Here is a 19,482-nt window from a genome sequence, read left to right on the forward strand (position 1 = left end):
CTACTGTCACTCAAGTACATGGCTTGTGTACTTTGTCCATCACTGGATATACTTGACTAGTTCTCTTGTAAATTTTTCAATTGACTTTTAATTAATATTTTTTTACTTGCTGCTGTTTTCTGCATTTTCTTGTTACTTTTAATTCATCTGACTGGAGTTTGCTTTTTCAGGCTATTGTCTAGTCTATTTTGTGGTATGTTGGGGTTTAAAAACACAATAAACGCACTCTCGACGTCTCTGTTTATTTGTGACTGTATTAAAATGATAAGTTAACCATGTCCAGAAATGCTTGTTTTGTCCTTCACAGGGGCTTCTTTTTACTTTTTATATTTTTAGATATGTTTCACAGCCTGTACATTTTCTTGTGCTTGACTAAAACAAGAATCTAAGTGCTTCGAGTTGTGTAAATGAATTTAAATGTTGTGGCTCGATTGGGGAGCCACCTCAAAGCTCTGGACTGGCACCTGGTTTGTATCCGAATAAAAGTGTTAAGGGTCCATAGGTTTGTGGACCTATGAGGGGCCTCAAATTTTGACAAATACCACATGTGTACATGACCCAGATGTTGGTGGAACATCCCTGCTTACTTAAGATCTGATTGCATATCCCGCATGTTGTACACATGATCTTTGTGTGTGAGGTGTATCTGGAGGCCGGATGGGAGTTTCCTCCAAAAAGACAGATGATGCAAGATAAACCATCATGTTCAATTCCCTCCGCAGCAACAGAAACCATGGTCCACCCACCCACTCATGGTCCCTCGCTGCCTCAACCTGTAATAAATAAGCAGCATGCGCTTTCAGCAGTCTCTGATACTGCTCAGAGCTCTTGGGAGAACTGGCATATTTTCAGCGACCCTTGACATCTAGAACTGTACAAAAACTTGAGCCGATGTTTTAAGAGTCGGAGGGAGGCTTTAATGGCATGCGTGTGTGAAAGGCTCTGCTGATGCACACAAAACAAGCACACATGGAGTTTTGGCCTTTTGTCTTGTATGGACAGAGAGGGTCTGGAGGAATCCTTTCAGTTTGGACAAAGTCTCCCGTGACTCAGTGCCAGTGAGCCAAAGAGGCTCTTACCAGAAACCACGTGATTTTCCCGAGTGTCCCTTTCTCTGTTTGCAGTCCAGTCTGTCAACAGCTCAAATAAAGTTGTAACCAGAGAGCAGCAGAAGGGGTTGGGGGAGTTACAGGGGAGTGAAAAAAAGAAATGATTTGGGATGATATGAATGTCCTCACTCATATTTCAAGCACTCCAGACTGGATTGTGCTATCAGCTCCAAACACAGGGTTTCCCTTCGACCGGCTCTCATGTGTCTAGTGACATTCAGAGCTGCTCCATTAGGCTGAGAGTCACAAAAAAACAAAAAAAAAAAAAAACAGGATGTCTGGCATCTGCTGAAGCACCCAGAGGTGGAGGTGAGATGGAAGATAAGCCCCTTACCCTTAGTTTCCTCTTGTGGAAGTGACTGCGTTAAACAGAGATATCCTGTCAGCAAGTCATCAAGTCCGTCCCAACACAATGATCTACTTGAAGAAGTTTGTTGTTCATATTAAGGCAATGCAATGTGCAAACAATGCTGACTATGCGATGTCTACAAATGAATTATTGTATTGTATAATATATTAATTGTGTATGGCTTCATTATGGTTTAATATCATATACTAAATAAAGAGTGAGTGTTAATATATTCTTTTTAAAGGTTGTTTGGGTATTGATTACAGAGAACATGGGGTCCTGGGCATGTGCCCAGGGGGCACCCACTGCCCATCTCAGATGACTGAATCTCAATCACTTGTTGGAGCACAGCTGATGACGCTCCTGTTCTTTAACTTCCTGTCAGTGGTAAATTTTCTCTATTTCTCTGTAATAATAGTTTGGTGGAAGTAACCTGACCTCTGGCGACCTGTAATTTGAGGATGTCAGCTGGTAATGCTGGGTGAATATGAATGTTGAAGAAAAGAAAAATGTTTTCTGGGATGGATCCAGGCACAGAACTGAAATGAAATCCTTGACTTTCTGACACTGACACAGGAGACTTCCCCGGCTAAAAAAGAAATGCTGACTACATTGCATTCTTTTAATGATTTTTCATTGAGTTTAACAGAGCACTTATTAAAACACCTCTTACAGATTTTGTCAACTGCTTTAGCGCACTTCTCTACACAATTTGTACAAAATTTCAGTAATTGTGTCTGAAAATACAATGCAAAGATTCAAATCACTGTTTACTGATCAGGAATTAATTAACAAAGCTTGGATTGAGTATTGAGTGTGATTTTGTATACCGTTTGTTACTATATTTTATAGCTGGCACAAATGACCAACTCATGTTGAATAGTAAAAAGATGACTTCAACCACCCCTTTCCTATTGCAACCCTATTTAGACAGTATTGTAAAATAGAGAAAAGTTACTTTACTTGAATCATTACAATATACATGTTTTTCCGTGACAACATCAACCTGTTCTCCCAACAAAATGCTACACAGTACACACATAATATTTACGTAAAATACACGTGTATATCCACATAATATTTATTCCCCTCAACCAGCCTCTGCCATTATGAGACCATGACTGACATGCAACAGGCCATTACCATAAAGGAAAATGTCTTAGTTATCTGTCATTATGCATTGGTACTTATAATGGGCATGTTTATGATTCAGCTAAAAGAGGGTTTACCTGTAAAAAATTTTAGAGATTTGGTCAATCATTAGTTTAGCTAATGCATCATGGGTTATAGCTAGATATATAGATACATGCTAGACAGATTAAGAATAGATGTTTTGAGTGGACTAAGTAAAAGAGAAGAAGAACAAAGCACAATTTGACTGAGATGAACCCTAATCCTAATGAAAACATTACCTACACGTAATGGTAGTAGCCTAATGGGTAACACGCCTATGAACCAGAAGATCCAGGTTCAAATCCCACTTACTCCCTGAGTAAGACACTTATCCCTAAATTGCTCCAGGGGGGGGACTGTCCCTATAACTACTGATTGTAAATTGCTCTGGATAAGGGCGTCTGATAAATGCTGTAAATGTAAATGATACCTAAAAAGTTTCAAAGTTCATGGCACCCAATACTGCACCCACAATGTCAAGTAATAACCTACAGGAATATTCAAAGAATTAAAAGAAATGTGTATATGTTGTTATGATGTGCTCAAACAATAATACAATATGGAGCTAGAACAAATGGTTTTAAGAATAGTTTTAAGTGCACCAAAGCTATTAAGAAAAATGGTAAAATTAGAAAAATCATTGACCGTTTCTTTCAGTCAATCACGTTTGACCACTTGAGTGCTTTGGTCCCACTGTTTTAAGTGGTGGGGTCACCAGAGAATGCTAGTAAAAAAGCTGCGTAAAAAGTTCCTGACCCAAAGCAATTTACTGCCGCTACTGTGTGTATATTCACCATCTGAGCGCTCTGGACAATGAGATTTTATGAATAACGGCAGAGAGTAACTGTCAGGAAACCTTAATTATATAATCAAATGGTTGCATTTACAGTTTCATGGCCGGAAAAAAGATCCTTATCAGTGTCTGCAGGCCAGCCTTCACCCCAGCCCTCACTCCCTATTCCTTTCATTTGTAAACTGTGTGTGTGGCGATGAGAGGGGGCGTCGGTGAATTTGTGAATTAACGCTAGTTCTTCTTTAGGTTTGAAGTGAATGACAGTTCATTCTTCTTCTCTGCTCCGGCCCCTATGAGTCTCCCCATGGTTTTCCAGGAAAGTGATCCTTTACCAGCAGCATGGGACTTTCCCCCCTTGCCGTCTGGAGGAAAGAAAAGAGCTTTTCCTCTGCCAACATGCCGTAATAGGTGTTGATTAAGGTGATTAAGATCAGCGCCCGGCGCTCTTGATGAACACAGGAAGGAACACAGAGACTTCAAAGCTCTTCCGTAGGTCTCTCTGGATATCGGACGTTTCCCAAACAGTGTAAATATAAAAAGTAACGTCCGAGATATCGACAGATCTGGCTTCCTCCACTAAATGAATAGTATCAGGCGTAGACAGGTTGCCGTTTGCTGATGCGAGTGCGACAGGGGGAGGTTGAAAGCTCAGTGTTGACAATGAATAAAGTGAAGTGTGCTGAAGCACGACAGGAATTTCAATGTGTGCCTCTCTCGGCCAACTTTCTCTTTTATTATTCCCGTCGCTGCGGCTCAGGTTAATTGGGACAAAATGCGGCCAGAGCACGGACACGAGAAACAGTAGCGCGTGAGACACAAGAGCAATCTCTTCTCGTATCTTTAAACAAAAGCAAATAACGAACACCCCCACTGATTTGGCCAGACTTAACGTGACTTTCACAACTTCCACTTAAGGCTATCTGTCTTGTCTGACTTATGAGCTCGACTTCTGAGTTGTGGACTTTCCCTGGAAAATATTTTGGCATTTGGCATTTTGCAAGGCAGGAAATGAAAGTTAGCAAAGAAAGATCTGGTACATTCCTGCAATGGAGTCACTATTGTCCAGTGCATGGTCATTTGCTGGAATGTGTGGGTCTGTGGCCTTGTGTGGGTGCGCGTGGGGGTGTAGCAACATTCACTAAGTGACGAATTATGTGTTGCAGCAGCATGGTACCTTCTAGAAGTCCAAAAAATTCGGAAGGTCACAGATTAACCGGTGTAGGTTTCTTTAAAGTAGATTTGCTCTGTGCGATGCTGCACTTGTTAATCTTTAAAACAGCTCAGTAAAGATGGAGCTTCACATCATGGCAAAGCAGGGACAGTGTGTAGGAGTGTAAGTGCTGAGCTCATACGTGTGGGCAAGCCACCGAAAATAGAGGCACAAAATATAGCCTCAAACATGATTACACGTCAGTTAGATACCATTTCACGGGAAATAATGTAGGAATGCCGCAAGGGACGTAACAGCATGGATAACGTCGAGGAACATGGACATAGATGTAGTGCATATAGATCAATGGATGCTGAAACTTTCTAAACATTCATCTCTCTCTCTCTCTCTCTCTCTCTCATAACTGAGAGACAGTTTTTGACATTTTAACCTACACTACAAATTTTTTAAGCACACTGCTTGTTTAATTATTTTTAATTAGACAGATGAACAGTCGTGCATAGATATAGTGTATATAGATCTATGGATACACAAACTTTCTAAACATGCGTCTCTCTCTCTGAAAACTGAGAGACTGAGAGTTTTTGACATTTTAACCTACACTATACATTTTTTAAGCACACTGCTTGTTTAAGTCTTTTTTAATTAGACAGGCGAACAGTCGTGCCTAGATATAGTGTATACAGATCCACTTCTGACATTATCTATCTATATAAAAAGGATCATTGTTCCACACGTCCAAGACGTTTTTTTCCCCCTTTCTGCTCTGGTGTTCCTCGGACGGGGGGTGGCCGAGATCCCGACACTCCCCACCTCATCTCTCCAGCGAGTAACCCAATCCCGAACCGCGGGAGACGGGCAGCGTGGCGCGTCGGCGGACCGGACCCGTTCTGCTTCTCCTGCCCTCGAGCCTCGGACTCGTCCATGTTCGCCGAAACCTCCCTCCGTCTCTCCCTCCTGCTCCTGGCCGTCCGCGTTGCTGGTAAGAGTTCATGTTTAAAAACGCGGCGAACGTAAAGGCAGTCGGAGCTGTGAAGGGTGACAGAGTGACTGGAGGCGACGTTGGGGACATCGTTTGCTGACTCGCCTGAATCCGGACTCCGCGGAGAGATCACTATCAGATCTGGGGGTCTCAAAAGACGTCGGGCGACCCGGTTTGTTCAGAGGAGCTCAGCCTACCTTGTTCTTTCATATATTGAATACATTGGATATTACGTGTGTTTAAAATGTTGAAATATTCTTAACCCAGATATCGTTTCTTGGGTCAGACTATAAGTGTCAGTAGTCACCGATTTAATGTCGAACAAGTCGGGTGATGCGATTTGACTGTCATGTTTAATACATCATACCATGAAAACTCTTCCTACGTTCAATTGGAAACATGCTCATCAAATTTTTTGGGTCTTCAGATGCCACGTGTTCCCTTAAAATCAGCCCTTCCAGGCTGGTGGTGAGATTTGGAGATCCTGCCTCAGCCAACTGCAGCACAAACATGGGAAGTGAAGGGATGGGCTGGGAATCTCCTGTGGGCGGCCAAGGAATTACGGAAGGAGTCCAGTGGCTTACCTGGAGAGTGCGGAAGCTGGAGAAATGGGACATTCAGCCCATGTGTTTCCTGTCAACTGACGGGAATCAATGTCACGAGGTCCTCATCCTGACAGTTTACAGTGAGTTCCCTGCACTATTAATTACGAGTCCTATAGAAATGTTAAAGGCGTGTGGTCATATTCATGGTGCATATTCGCACCAACCAACAACAACCACTGGAATAGAGCGCACAGTGGCAGGACGGTTGACCATATGTATGAGTGAGTGGTGTGTGTGTGTGTGTGTGTGTGTGTGTGTGTGTGTGTGTGTGTGTGTGTGGTGCCCTAGGATGGGCCCTGGCAGCTGCGACCCTGAGTAACATGACTAAGCGGTTAAGGCTAATGAGTGAGTGTGAGTGAGGGAGAATTACTGAATTGTGATGTTTTTTTGCAGAGGATCTAGACAGTATTCCTGACCTCTGGACAAACCACACTGGACCAATGGTTGAGGATGGATGGTACCACCTCTTCTGTGACATTGAGAGTGTGGCGCCTGCTGAAGACCTTGTTGTAAAATGGTACAAGGGAGACACTGTGGTGAGAGAAGAAACGTTTGAGAAGATCTTAGAGAAGAGCCCGGTGAATGTAACCTCAACACTCGTGATCAGACCCGACCGAGATGATGATGGGCGGCGATACAGATGCGAAGCTGAACTACGTCTGGGGGAGGAAGGGCCTCAGCCGCCCCCCAGAGTGGAATCCCGTCCTCTGGGCATCACAGTGCATTGTGAGTTCAGTGCATTGCTCTACCCAAACTATTGCATGCTGTTAAACATTCTCCATCAAACATTTTCTTAACATGTTTGGACACCGCATGGTTCCGAACTCCTTATTTGTGGAGCTTACTATCCAATGACACCAAATATAGTTATTATAACTTTGCTTGTACTTTTGGGTTAAAGTCCAAAATGACACTGTATGTATAGGGCCCATGTCCCTAGTGCCCCGAGGCTTTATTGGCTAAATATTTTCCACATAATATCTAGTGTGTGTTGAGTGTAAAGTGGATGAACATCAGGTTTGATATGATATGATATGTCTTTGCAGGGCACTTTAGGCTTAAAAGGACTTTTAAAAATGTTGGCCAAGTAAACAGTGTAGGCAGGATTTAACCACTGACCATGGTCTGCCTTTAGATGGTCCTGTTGTGGAGAACTGTCCCTCACATGTAGATGTGTCGGAGGGAACGAGTCTGCAGGAGTATTGCACTGTGGCGGGAAATCCTCCTCCTAACTACTACTGGCAAAAGAATGGACGGCCCATAGATCACACCCTGCCACTCAACAAGACAGACTCTGGACGTTATAACCTTTTCGTGGATGGACTGACATCGACATCCCGCACACTTCAAGTTTCGGTCACATGTAAGTGACCTGTTCTGTCTTAACTGTCCTTTCCTTTGACATATTGCTTCGTTCTTATGCCTGTTTTCAGATGGTCCAGAGTTACACTGTCCAAGCAGCTTCACTGCTATAGAGAACAAGGCCTATAATCTCACTTGTGAATCCAAAGGCAACCCTGAGCCCATCATGTTCTGGGTTAAGGATGGCGAGGATGTCATTTTACCAGCGAGACTGACAAGAAATGATGGAGGACATTACATTGTCTATGTCAACAACAGTCACAGTAATGTCACTCACACGATTCACATTGATGTCCAATGTAAGTTTATATGTGTTATAAACCATGATCTGGATAAATGTGTTTTAGGGAGATGCTATTGAGGGGAGAGTAAGTGAACAGTATTTCATCACTTGGAAAACCATGAAGTAAAAACTTGATTTATTGTTATCATTTTTTATTCATTATTTCAAATGTCCACAGTAGCAGCAGCAGGTATCCAAGCAATATTTTACCCAATTGGCAACTGTACTGTACTGGTAATGCAGGGTGTTCCGAGTGGAGCTAGAAGGTTCTCTAATCTGACAGGAAGTACTGTTCATGGACTCCGTGGCATAGAATGCAGTTACTAACTATAGATCAGGGCCAAAATAAAACATGACCACATCTAGATCTGAATGTGTTTACTGACTTAAATCTCTAATCAGCTAAACTGGTTAACCCCCATTTTGGCAGCAGAAAGAGCTCATCAAGATTTTTTTTTCATTTGATATCTCACCCAAAATACCGCTCTTGCCCTTTGGTTAGTCCTGTTCCTGGAGGACCCCCCTGCCAACTTGTTTTCATTTCATTATTAATCTATTAATTACTGCTGGTGCTACAGTGAAAATATTCCTGACATCTGCACACTTAAATAATAGTATTATACTCGTTAAATGAAGCATTTTTACAAAACAGTTCCTGTATGTTAGTTTGTCAAATTAGTGCAATTGTTATTTGAGTAATTAATAAATATGCAGTTGGCATTCTCATCATTCAAAAGAGGAATGCAATGTCAGTGTGAGTCTCCCTTCATTACAGACAGTTTGTTAAGTTTAGATGAACTGAGCAGTAACATCACCGTTGCCCCATCAGATCCGCCATCACCGATCGCCGAGTTGGAGGACAGTGATGTAAACGTGGGTTCTGCTGCAGTCCTGAAGTGCTCGTCGTCTGGAAACCCCCCACCACAGTACAGGTGGCGTTATCTCCGGGCAGACAACGTGGAGGTGAAGGATGAAGATAAAGTGTCACTGCTCTACATAAACAACGCCACTGCCGAGAACATTGGGAGATACACTTGCTCTGCTCAGAATGAGCTGGGAGAGGTGTCTGCATCTGCCGTGGTGTCAGTAAATGGTGAGCCCGTCTATACAAAATGTTGGATAATTCATTTGGAAAATGACAAAACGTGATGGTTGGTAGTGGCCTAGTGGATAAGACACTCGATTGTGAACCAGAAGGCCACAAAGTTACAGATTGAAATCTCACTTGCTACCATTGTGTCCCTGAGCAAGACACTGTCTCTAGGGGGACTGTCCCTGTAACTACTGACTTTAATTTGTTCTGTATAAGAACGTCTGATAAATGCTGAAAATTTTAATGTAAAATGTAACGGTTGACTCCACTGTTCTGACAGCACAGAGCAGCCGCTCCTGATGCCCACGCCTGCTGCGGCAGGCCCGCGGTGGCCGCTCACCCCTCAGGGCAGTGGTGGCCTAGTGGTATAAGTGTCCCCGTAATCAGAAGGTTGCCGGTTCGAGTCTCGATCTGCCAAGGGACCACTGAGATGCCCCACACACTGCTCCCCGGGCGCCTGTCATGGCTGCCCACTGCTCACCAAGGGTGATGCAGGGTTAAAAGCAGAGGACACATTTTATTGTGTCACCGTGTGCTGTGTTGCAGTGTTTTACAATGACATTCACTACACTTTCACATTTAATTTCTGTTTTTGGCGTGAATCTCAGAAGACATTGGTTCACTGCTCAAAAAGAGAGGGGGTGATATTTGAAAGTATTTTTAATACTCTACATGAAAACTCTTCACTCAAAGAAAAACATGTTCCTTGATTTCTTAGGCTCATCAGATGCCAAGTGTTTTCTTAAAATCAACCCTTCCAGACTGGTGGTGAGATACGGAGACTCGGCCTCAGCCAACTGCAGCACGGATGTGGAAACCTCTGGGATGGGCTGGGAATCTCCTGTGAGCGGGCAAAGTCTTACAGAAGGGGTGCAGCTGCTTACCTGGCATGTGGGAAGGCTTGACAAATGGGACATACAGCCTTTGTGCTTCAGCATTCCGGTTCATGCAGATCAGTGTATGGAAAGCCTCAGTCTTACAGTCTACAGTAAGTTCTCACATAAAAATATGTTGAATCAATGCGATTAGGTTTTCATGCTGAAGGTTACATTAAATGCAGCAAGTCAATTCAGTGTTAAAATTGCAAGCTTTAATATTCACACAAACCTACAGCTTTTTAAAACAATTGATCAATTAATATTGGAATAGTAAAAGCAATGATATGGGTTTATGGAATGAGGTTAATGTGTTTGTTTTGGCACACACAATGAATAGTGCAGTGACACACTATTGATATTCGATTTTTCTGCAGAGGATCTAGACAGTATTCCTGACCTCTGGACAAACCACACTGGACCAATGGTTGAGGATGGACGGTACCACCTCTTCTGTGACATTGAGAGTGTGGCGCCTGCTGAAGACCTTGTTGTAAAATGGTACAAGGGAGACACTGTGGTGAAAGAAGAAACGTTTGAGAAGATCTTAGAGAAGAGTCCGGTGAATGTAACCTCAACACTCGTGATCAGACCCGACCGAGATGATGATGGGCGGCGATACAGATGCGAAGCTGAACTACATCTGGGGGAGGAAGGGCCTCAGCCGCCCCCCAGAGTGGAATCCCATCCTCTGGGCATCACAGTGCATTGTGAGTTCAGCGGATTATAGTTGCACATGCAACTTATTTCTACATAAATACTACATACTACAAATACAACTGTCCTGTCATGTAATAAGTTGGAGTATTTTTATCCTCCAATAACTCACATTATTGCCATATATTTGTTGCTTAATCAGAATCAGAATTGTACTTATTGGCCAAGTATGTGAGTGAACACCTAAAAGCACAATGGTATAAACAATGACAATATACACAATATAAACAAATCTCATATACACAAAAAGAATAAGATTAAATTATAAAATTAATACTCAAATAATTACATATTACATTACAACAGTCTTTGTTAAGCAACACTCAAATTTCGAATGTTTACCTATTCAGATCCACCATCGGCGGTTACTGGGTTGGAAGACACACATGTTGACGTGGGTTCGACTGTGGTGCTGAAGTGCTCGGCGTCCGGAAACCCTCCACCACAGTACAGATGGAGCTATCACCGGGCGGCCAACGTCGAGGTGAAGGAGCAGGGCGGAGCGTCGCGGCTCTACCTAAATGGTGCCCTTGGCGAAAACACTGGAACGTATATTTGCTTCGTTCAAAATGAGCTGGGACAAGTCTCTGGATCTGCTAGAGTCACTGTGAATGGTGAGCCTTCTAACTCAAGAGTGCTGCATATTAAGATTAAAAGGTGATAACACAAAACAAGACCTTGTTTACCTTGGTAACTAGTCACTAAGTCACTATGGTTTGCCATGCTTTTATGCTAATGTGAGCAACGTCCTTCAGGTGGCGTGGTGGGCGGTGGTGGCTTAGCGGTTAAGGAAACGGCCCCATAATCAGAAGGTTGCCGGTTCGAATCCCGATCCGCCAAGGTGCCACTGAATAAAGCACCGTCCCCACTGCTCACCAAGGGTGATGGTTAAAAGCACATTTCACTGTGTGCACCGTGTGCTCAAACGACAGCTCAAGACCTTCCTCTTTAAAGAATATTTAGATTAAATTGTAATTTTCTTGTTGTCGAACTTTGTGTACAGAATCTACAACAGAGTGAATTAAATAGATGTATTCATAGTTGGGGTCCTAGTGAACCGGAATTGATCTCTTCATCGATGGTAACTTGAAAGCACATTGTAAGTCGCTCTGGATAAGGGCGTCTGCCAAATGCCGTAAATGTAAATGTAAATGTAAATGTAAATGTAAATGTGTGCTGTGCTGCTGTGTATCACAATCACTCAATTCTTTTAAACTCATGACAGTGTGCGGCGCGTCCTTTTTGGTTATCAAACCAATTAAGACTTCTTGGGTTTAAGAAACACCATATTGGTGTTTTTATTGCCTGATTGGGTGGATTTCGATGTAGCGGCCACAGCGCCCCCTGGTGGCGCCACGTCGCAGCCAGTCGGGGTAAAGTACGGTTTTACGAATTGGTGTTTGGCTGAGATGCTTTGCGGTTGTCGGGTCTCGGCTGCTGACAGTAAAAGTTTGGTCGCCGCTGGACTGGAGTCTTTGAAAACTCCTGAATGCTGCGTGCTTGGGATAACTTGCTTGTGACTCGAGCCGAACTGCATGAAAACGACAGTAAGCAGCGTCGTGATCTGGGAAGGGCGTAATAAATATCGCGGTGTTTTTTTGTTTTTTTTCCACGCTCGTGTTTGTGGATGCCGTGGGGGGAGGGCGACTTCCCACCGCATGGGCGCAGGAGGAAGGCAGGCTGGGCTGCGCTTTTCCTGAACCCTGCGGCGCGGCGCGGGGCTGCAGGCGAACCCGAGCGCGCCCGGCGTCGGACTGAAATGGAACTTCGGCGAATAGGCGTGTTGTCCGGGCTGCTCTGCTGCGTTTTGGCCCCGGCGGGAGGCTCCGCGTACAGTAAGTTTGCTTCAAGGCGCTTGAGACATTTACAGCATTTACCAGACGCCCTTATCCAGAGCGACTTACAATCAGTAGTTACAGGGACAGTCCCCCCCTGGAGCAACTTAGGGTTAAGTGTCCTGCTCAGGGACACAATGGTAGTAAGGGGTCTTCTGGTTCATAGGCGAGTGTGTTACCCACTAGGCTACTACCACCCGAGACTTTTCGGGAAAGCGCGTGGAAGCGGCGCTGACGTCAATCCAGCAGACGCGCGTCATTTTCCGAACAACGCGGCTTCTGTTTCGTGTGAGAAGGTTCTCTTAGTTAAATAAGACTCCCTCGCGTTTAATGGGGTTTTAACTCGCTTGGATGCACGACGTGCTCCTTAAGCCGGCCAGATAACTGTACGTGGTGTTTTTTTATTCCACGCCACTGCCAGACATTCCATTAGAGAATGGAAGGAAGTGGCGGGACATCCTGGTCCACGTCCACCCTGGCATGGTCCGCCTGGAGGAATGCAGCGCCGGGCAGAACCCTCCCTTCCATCTGACGCTGTGTTCTGCGCAGGGGCCGAGGCCGCGTGTCCGCTGGAGCTGGAACCCTCCGAGCTCGTGGTGGAATATGGGAAGGCCGTCTCGGTCACCTGCTGGGCCAGGGGAGCCCACGCAGAGATCTCCTGGAGGGTCTCGGGCCGCAGAATCCCCCATGGCACCTGGGGGAGCGATGCTCTGAGGGACTGGGACGTCAGGCCTGAGTGCGTCGGAGATTTCGAAGGCCTTGACCCATGCACTAAATATCTGGACATTACTGTGTACAGTAAGTCGTCAACTTGAGAGATTATATTATTAAAGAGCCTTAATGCGGAGGAATAGCGATAGAGTTTGTGGTAAGGAACAACAAAAAACAGGATGCTGTTAACGTGTCTCTGTGTGCTTTGATTTGTCAGAGAAACCAGACGCTGTGACCATCGGACTTGTGAGTCACTCCGGACCGGTTGTTGCCGGCAAAAAATATCAGCTTCAGTGTACGGTCGAAAATGTAGCTCCCGTCCAGAACCTCACTGTAAAATGGTACAGAGAGGAAGATGGGGCCACTCGAGCGATGAAAAACGAAACGTTCTCAGACTCCAGCCGAATGCCAACAAGTGTGTCCTCCATCCTCGAACTTATTCCGAGTCGGAACGATAATGGATGTACGTACTGGTGTGTGGCAGAGCAAGCGTTTGCATCGATGAGAAAAGACCCGATCGAAACAAGATCAGATCTGCTGAGCATCGTTGTGCATTGTAAGTATATCTTACGTTCGTGTAATGTGCACTTAGTAAGCATGAAGTTAGTATATAAGCTTATTTACTTACTTATGCTGCACTTGTGTAAACTGAAATGCATTTGTGGTCAACTCAGTCTTAGCTCTACATTTACATTATTTATCAGAAATATATCCAGAGCAATTTACAATCAGTTGTTACAGGGTGTCTTGCTTACTACTACAATGGTAGTAAGTGGGGTTTGAACCCGTGACTTTGTGGCCTCCTGGTTCATAGACGGTGCCAGGGTGATGCCTGCAAATGCTGCTTTTCAGAAGGGAAGCCAGTCAAGTGCAATAAGTATTAATAATTAGTAATAGGGTGCAACTGAGCGTAGAATCTCTACACCTGAGCGATTGACAGCGAAAGGGTCTTCCGTGAGTAGCGTAAGCTAGGGATGCTGACCAAGGGTTAACAACAGCATTCCTGAGACATTCATTTTCATCCAGATGTTTAGACACTGATGTTTTTAGTCGAAAATAAAGTTTCTTATGGCCATACCACCCTGAGAACACCCCATCTCGGAAGCTAAGCAGGGTTAGGCCTGGTTACTACTCAGATGGGAGATGGCCGGGGAATACCAGGAGCTGTAAGCTTTGGAGCAGTGGTAGCCTAGCGGGTAATGAAGGTGACCTGTAACCTAAGGGTTGCAGGTTCAAACCCAGAACCATCATGGTGCCACTGAGGTGCCACTGAGCAAAGCACCGTCCCCACACACTGCTCCCCGGGTGTCATGGCTGCCCACTGCTTGCTAAGGGTGATGGTTAAAAGCAGAGGACACATTTCATTGTGTCTCTGTGTGCTGTGCTGCAGTGTATCAGAATGACACAATCAATCACTTTCACATGCAGGGAGTAAAATGAGCTTGAGACCAAGCGTTGACAATAGTTTATTTGCCGGTTAAGCATTAAAGTTTTTCTGTCAAATTGTAACAACGTAACACATGAACAAGCATTAAATTCGAGTTAAATCCCATTTCGTAATGTCTTCTTTTTCCCTTCCAAAGATGCTCCAATAATCAAGGATAGCTTTCCAACTAAAATGCCGGTGTTCAGGGACTATGCCGAGCTGCTCTTTTGTGAAGCTGAAGGAAATCCTGAACCAGAGGTCATCTGGACCTTCAGCAACAAGTCCTTGGGAGTTGGTAACATTACCGTCACCAGTGAGAATGTGGGGGTCTACACTTGCACTGCCAAAAATATTGTTGCTACAACAACTAAAGAGGTTCACATCATCTTCAAAGGTAATATGTCATCCAGTTCAGGTGATATGTCATCCATCTAACATTGCTCTGGACTTCATCAGTGTTCCATCGCATATCATTCAACTAACCACCTCTAACCTTTTCTTTTCCTGATTTAGACATTGATTGAAATCAGTGAGGGTCAGACACATCAAATACCAACCCAAAAAGCCCCTTGAGCCAGCTAAAACTATTTTCACTTGGTAACGACCAGTGTTACTTTAAAAAAGTAATACGTTATATTTATTAGTTACCAAGAAAAATAACTTCAAATGTTCAAATATGTCAAAAAACATTTTTTTTTGACAAAGCCACACTGAGATTTGAATTGTTCCTTACCGACGTAGACAATTACCTTCAATTACATCAAGAGAAAAGTTCTATCTGTAATTCCACTGTAAAAACGCTGCTCTCCTGCGTGTGTGTTTCTGTAAAAACCTTGCTTGTTTTTGCACCCGGTTGAGTAAAATATCGAGTATAAATCCTAGTGTGATAGCTATTGTTAAACAGAGAGTATGTACCTTTTTCGAGGTTCTGACAGCTCGTCCCCCATCCCATCCAAAAACTCATTATGCACCGGAAGAGATGCAAAAAGCTCAGTCAATTTTCGGATTCATTTAGGGTGTTCTCCTTGACATGTCCTCTTGTTGACACCTTTGTGACACCTTTGGACAGGTTTTTAACAATTGTCCGGGTTTTGAGAAGCCTTTGTCACGTTATGGGCATCGTACACACCTATTCACATCCACTTGACCTCTCCCCCATCACTCGCCTGAAAATCCATCCACAGCAAAACGAAGAATGCCACAAACTCTGTATGTTGACCTACACCAAAATAAAATGCAACCATCCCAGAAGGGATTTGCTAAATCAATCCCGTACAAAAGAAGTAAAAATTAAAAAGTAAAAAAAAACTTACCTAACAGTTCACAATTCAAAATCTAAAAAGGCCACTTGACCCAAAGTATCAGGTGCCAAGTCGCTTTTTTTGTTTTTTTTTGCTGAGAAAGCGCTATACGAGTTGTACATTTCAATGAGAGAAAGATGGCTGACCAGTTAACAAATGTGAGCCACTTCTCCACAACTGCAGATCTGTGGTCCAGTAGAACCCGTTAACCTGATTTATATTATACGTTGGTTTAAAATTAAATAATTTACCATGCTTTTTTTTAATGGGTTAAATTCATTATTTGTGGCATTTTATGCAAAAAGGGCTGGATTTAGCATTTATATATCAACTCTGTACATGCATATATTTAATGAGTACATGCATACAGAGTTTATATTTAAGTTTACATGTTCACATTCACATATAAACATTTATATATTCAGTACACACATTCATATTTAGATTTTCAGGTAGTAAGTCCCATTTGTTTCATCATCACCCTGCTGACTGGCACTTCCTGGAACATCAGCTCAAGTTTTCTTACCAAGGTTGGTGTCAAATCAGGGCAGTTGTATGCTATTTATACCGTTCATGATACGCACAGAGCATATTTCTTAGTAACATAGTGCAATGATGGCCTATTGAAACAGCATATTATACAGAACATTATTTACATTATGAGTCAATTTTGTGTGCCTTTTCTTTGTAAAATATTGATGTTTGACAAATACTGTATGTCAAGAGTACAAGCAAGCAAATGTACAGTTCCTCAGGAATCACTTGCTGTCCTGTGTATTCAATATTGTGTGCATTTCCAATTCCAAACCCGAAGCCCCAAACGTTTATTTCCTTTTTTATTGGGATCCAATATGGAAGATATTACTTTATCAAATTAATATTAGAAAGCTTTAACATCTACAAATTATAACTGAGAAACAAATGCAAATATATAATACTGATATAGTTCAGGTGATAAATACCTTAATTTAATATATTTTCCAATAGAATAAATCACAGCTGACAGGCATACATATATTTTAAATGTAAATGGTCATTAATTATTTATTTTGTGGTTAGATAAAAGAAAGATCACAATCTTTATTTGACCAAGTATGGTAACACACACAACAAATTTGGTTTTGGGTGCTGGTGACTCTCAGACAGCAGAAAACAATATGCAGTTCAAAAAAGACAATTAAGTATACAATTAGGACCTTACAAACACTTCATAATTTACGTCTAATGTGCAAGAGAAACACTGTTCTCAAGCTATTAAAAATAATGTACTTAGTGTATGGGGATGTGTGAGTATTATGTAGCAGGGACTAATGTCAGGTAGTCCACTGTTAAAGGACCATTGATGCTGTGAGGCATGGAGAATGCAGGGTTTAGTGCAGAATAGTGGCTTTTGTGTTTTTTTTGACAGTTTGATTATACACAGCCACTAACCACTGATTTGCAAGTTGCTCTGGATAATACGACGAGACTGACAAATGCCATTATGCAAATGTAAGCAGGAAGTGTGCAATCTATGCAGACACCATACACACAAATTGCTCAAACACATGGAAAACATAGTTACTCACCCACACTGCACCACTGCAACTACAAGCAGTAAGTGAACGACTGAGGAAATGTCTTTTACATCCATTATGGATTATTTCAGGCTGGAGAATATTTACATTTACATTTACAGCATTTATCAGACGCACTTATCCAGAGCGACTTACAATCAGTAGTTACAGGGACAGTCTCCCTGGAGCAACTTAGGGTTAAGTGTCTCGCTCAGGGACACAATGGTAGTAAGCGGGATTCGAACCCGGGTCTTCTGGTTCATAGGCGAGTGTGTTACCCACTAGGCTACTACCACCCTGTTATATGCAGGCAATAACTGATGTTTTGTCTCTCTTTCAACAGAAGACTACCTTCCCCTCATTGCGGGCTTTGTAGCGGTCATTGTGGTGGTCATCTCTGTCATCTTTGTCTTCATCTACTCCATCTACTACAAAAACACCAAGATGGGCCACTACAGCCTCAAGAATGCCAAGCCCAACACGCAAAATGGCAACGTTGCGCAGAATGGCCAGGACAGTGGCTTTCCCATGAAGAAATTGTCTCAGCAAAATATTTTGGCCTAGAGCATTAGCTTTTTTTCCTCTTAGGAGCAGAACGAATGTGAATGGACTCTGGTGACCTCTTGCCATGGGTGCTGAGCTGTTCCTGATCCGCAGTTGCCACCCAGAAGCTCTTGTCGACATGAGGACATTTGGACAAGCTGGATTTAAGGAGCCATATTGTCAGTAATTGACAAAGGTGTGCACACGTGCAGGATAACCATTTCTCCCCCTTTCCTGAAATGTATTCACATGTACAACCCCGCTTAAAAACTGCATCAATCAATGTTACTGGTGTTACCTGCTATCATTGGATCTGGGTCTGTATAGCGCGGTGTCGGCCTATGCCGTGATGAAGTGGGTTTTCTTACTCCACAACCCTCAGCGGGGTTAGTATGAAGGTTGTACCGTGTCGCTATTTTCCGAAGATTTGGGAACCATAATATCCCAAGTGTTACCGTCTGCCTCGAGGTGGTGACACCACATTTGTTTCTTTGCTGTGAACCTTTTAGCTTCACTCCTTCGTGTATGTAGCACCTGAACATTTCGACAACCAGTCTAGAAAAACTGCTGAAAATCAAAATGCACTGCTTTTTGTTAGCTATTCTACTCGCTACCTTTAGTAAAGCTAATTGAATTATCAGTATTCCAGACTGGAATTTACAGACATCAAGAAATGACAGTGCTCTGGCGCTGTCACTGTGTTAGTAGACAGCAGATAGTATCCTTGTGTTATTAGTAATTTCACTGGTAATATTTCCTTAATTTCAATATTCCCTCCATTTGAGGGGGCAACAATTGTTAAATTGTTAAACAATTATGTATAAATAACGTCATGCCCATTGCTGATTCAGTTGTCTGCAACACGCAATGTGCATCACATCCTCCCTGAAAACACCCTGTTTTTACACTGGATGTGCAGTGCTTGGAACACTTTTTTTTTTTTCTTTCTGAGAACTGTATAGTGTTACAAATACTATTGTTATTTAATATTTGTATAAATGTTGTGTGTGTTTTGTATCTCATCCAGAGAATAAATGTTTTTATCTATGCCTTAAATACAGGTTTTTAATCAAAACAGAATCTTTCTTTCTCAATCACTGTCCACCAGCTGACTTCCCAGTAAGGAACTGTTCTGACGTCGCAGGTTTACGCTGTTCTGCATGAGTATGGCACATATGAATCATTTCCGTTGTTACAAATCAACCAGTGGCCATGACATCTTTACATGCTGCAAGTCTCCCATCTAAACAGCTGGATCAGGGTTGCCAGGTGTGGAATATTCGGGACTCAGGCCTGTTTCAAATTGTGCATTGTTGGTTATTGTGGTAATTGGTAATTAGTAGTACTAATTAGAGACCCGTCTGTTGCAAGAATCTTCAGAAGAAAACGAATGATATCCAGTGCCAGTGTGACACGTAAATGTCCCCCGTATAATGTCAGTAAGTACTGCTTGGTGACCAAAATGTGAATGAATAAAAGTGAATTAATAAGTATAAACTGCTGAAACCTACAGGAACATATGAAAAGGAGCAGGGGCTTTATCATCGTTGTGTCGTGTTGTAATCGTTGTGAGAAAAGTATTAGAGTTCTTGTACAGA

The 19,482-nt window shown here is 43.0% G+C and overlaps 1 protein-coding gene across 2 annotated transcripts; it reads left to right on the forward strand.

Moving 5' to 3' along the window:
- The first annotated feature begins 5,316 nt into the window (after window positions 1-5,316).
- LOC114794256 (hemicentin-1-like) lies at window positions 5,317-18,964 on the forward strand. 2 transcript variants are annotated; one of them, XM_028986684.1, is made up of 13 exons: window positions 5,317-5,577; window positions 6,005-6,262; window positions 6,576-6,908; window positions 7,318-7,545; window positions 7,616-7,843; window positions 8,657-8,920; window positions 9,639-9,908; window positions 10,173-10,505; window positions 10,863-11,126; window positions 12,897-13,145; window positions 13,276-13,614; window positions 14,642-14,878; window positions 17,685-18,964. In XM_028986684.1, exons 1-13 carry the CDS (start codon window positions 5,520-5,522, stop codon window positions 17,903-17,905), a joined length of 3,282 nt encoding a protein of 1,093 aa, XP_028842517.1. In that variant the 5' UTR covers window positions 5,317-5,519; the 3' UTR covers window positions 17,906-18,964. The 2 variants fall into 2 exon arrangements, with proteins under 2 accessions (XP_028842517.1, XP_028842518.1); XM_028986685.1 differs by having other exon boundaries at window positions 7,694-7,843.
- The last annotated feature ends 518 nt before the right edge of the window (window positions 18,965-19,482 follow it).

This window comes from Denticeps clupeoides, chromosome 7 (assembly GCF_900700375.1).
Source record: "Denticeps clupeoides chromosome 7, fDenClu1.1, whole genome shotgun sequence".
NCBI lineage: Eukaryota > Metazoa > Chordata > Actinopteri > Clupeiformes > Denticipitidae > Denticeps > Denticeps clupeoides.

Excerpts from the sequence above, each read along its gene's own strand:
- LOC114794256 (XM_028986684.1), top strand. The coding sequence starts at position 5,520 with ATGTTCGCCGAAACCTCCCTCCGTCTCTCCCTCCTGCTCCTGGCCGTC. Across the intron at positions 6,909-7,317 it reads TCTGGGCATCACAGTGCATT|ATGGTCCTGTTGTGGAGAAC; the intron begins GTGAGTTCAGTG and ends GTCTGCCTTTAG. Across the intron at positions 9,909-10,172 it reads CCTCAGTCTTACAGTCTACA|AGGATCTAGACAGTATTCCT; the intron begins GTAAGTTCTCAC and ends ATTTTTCTGCAG.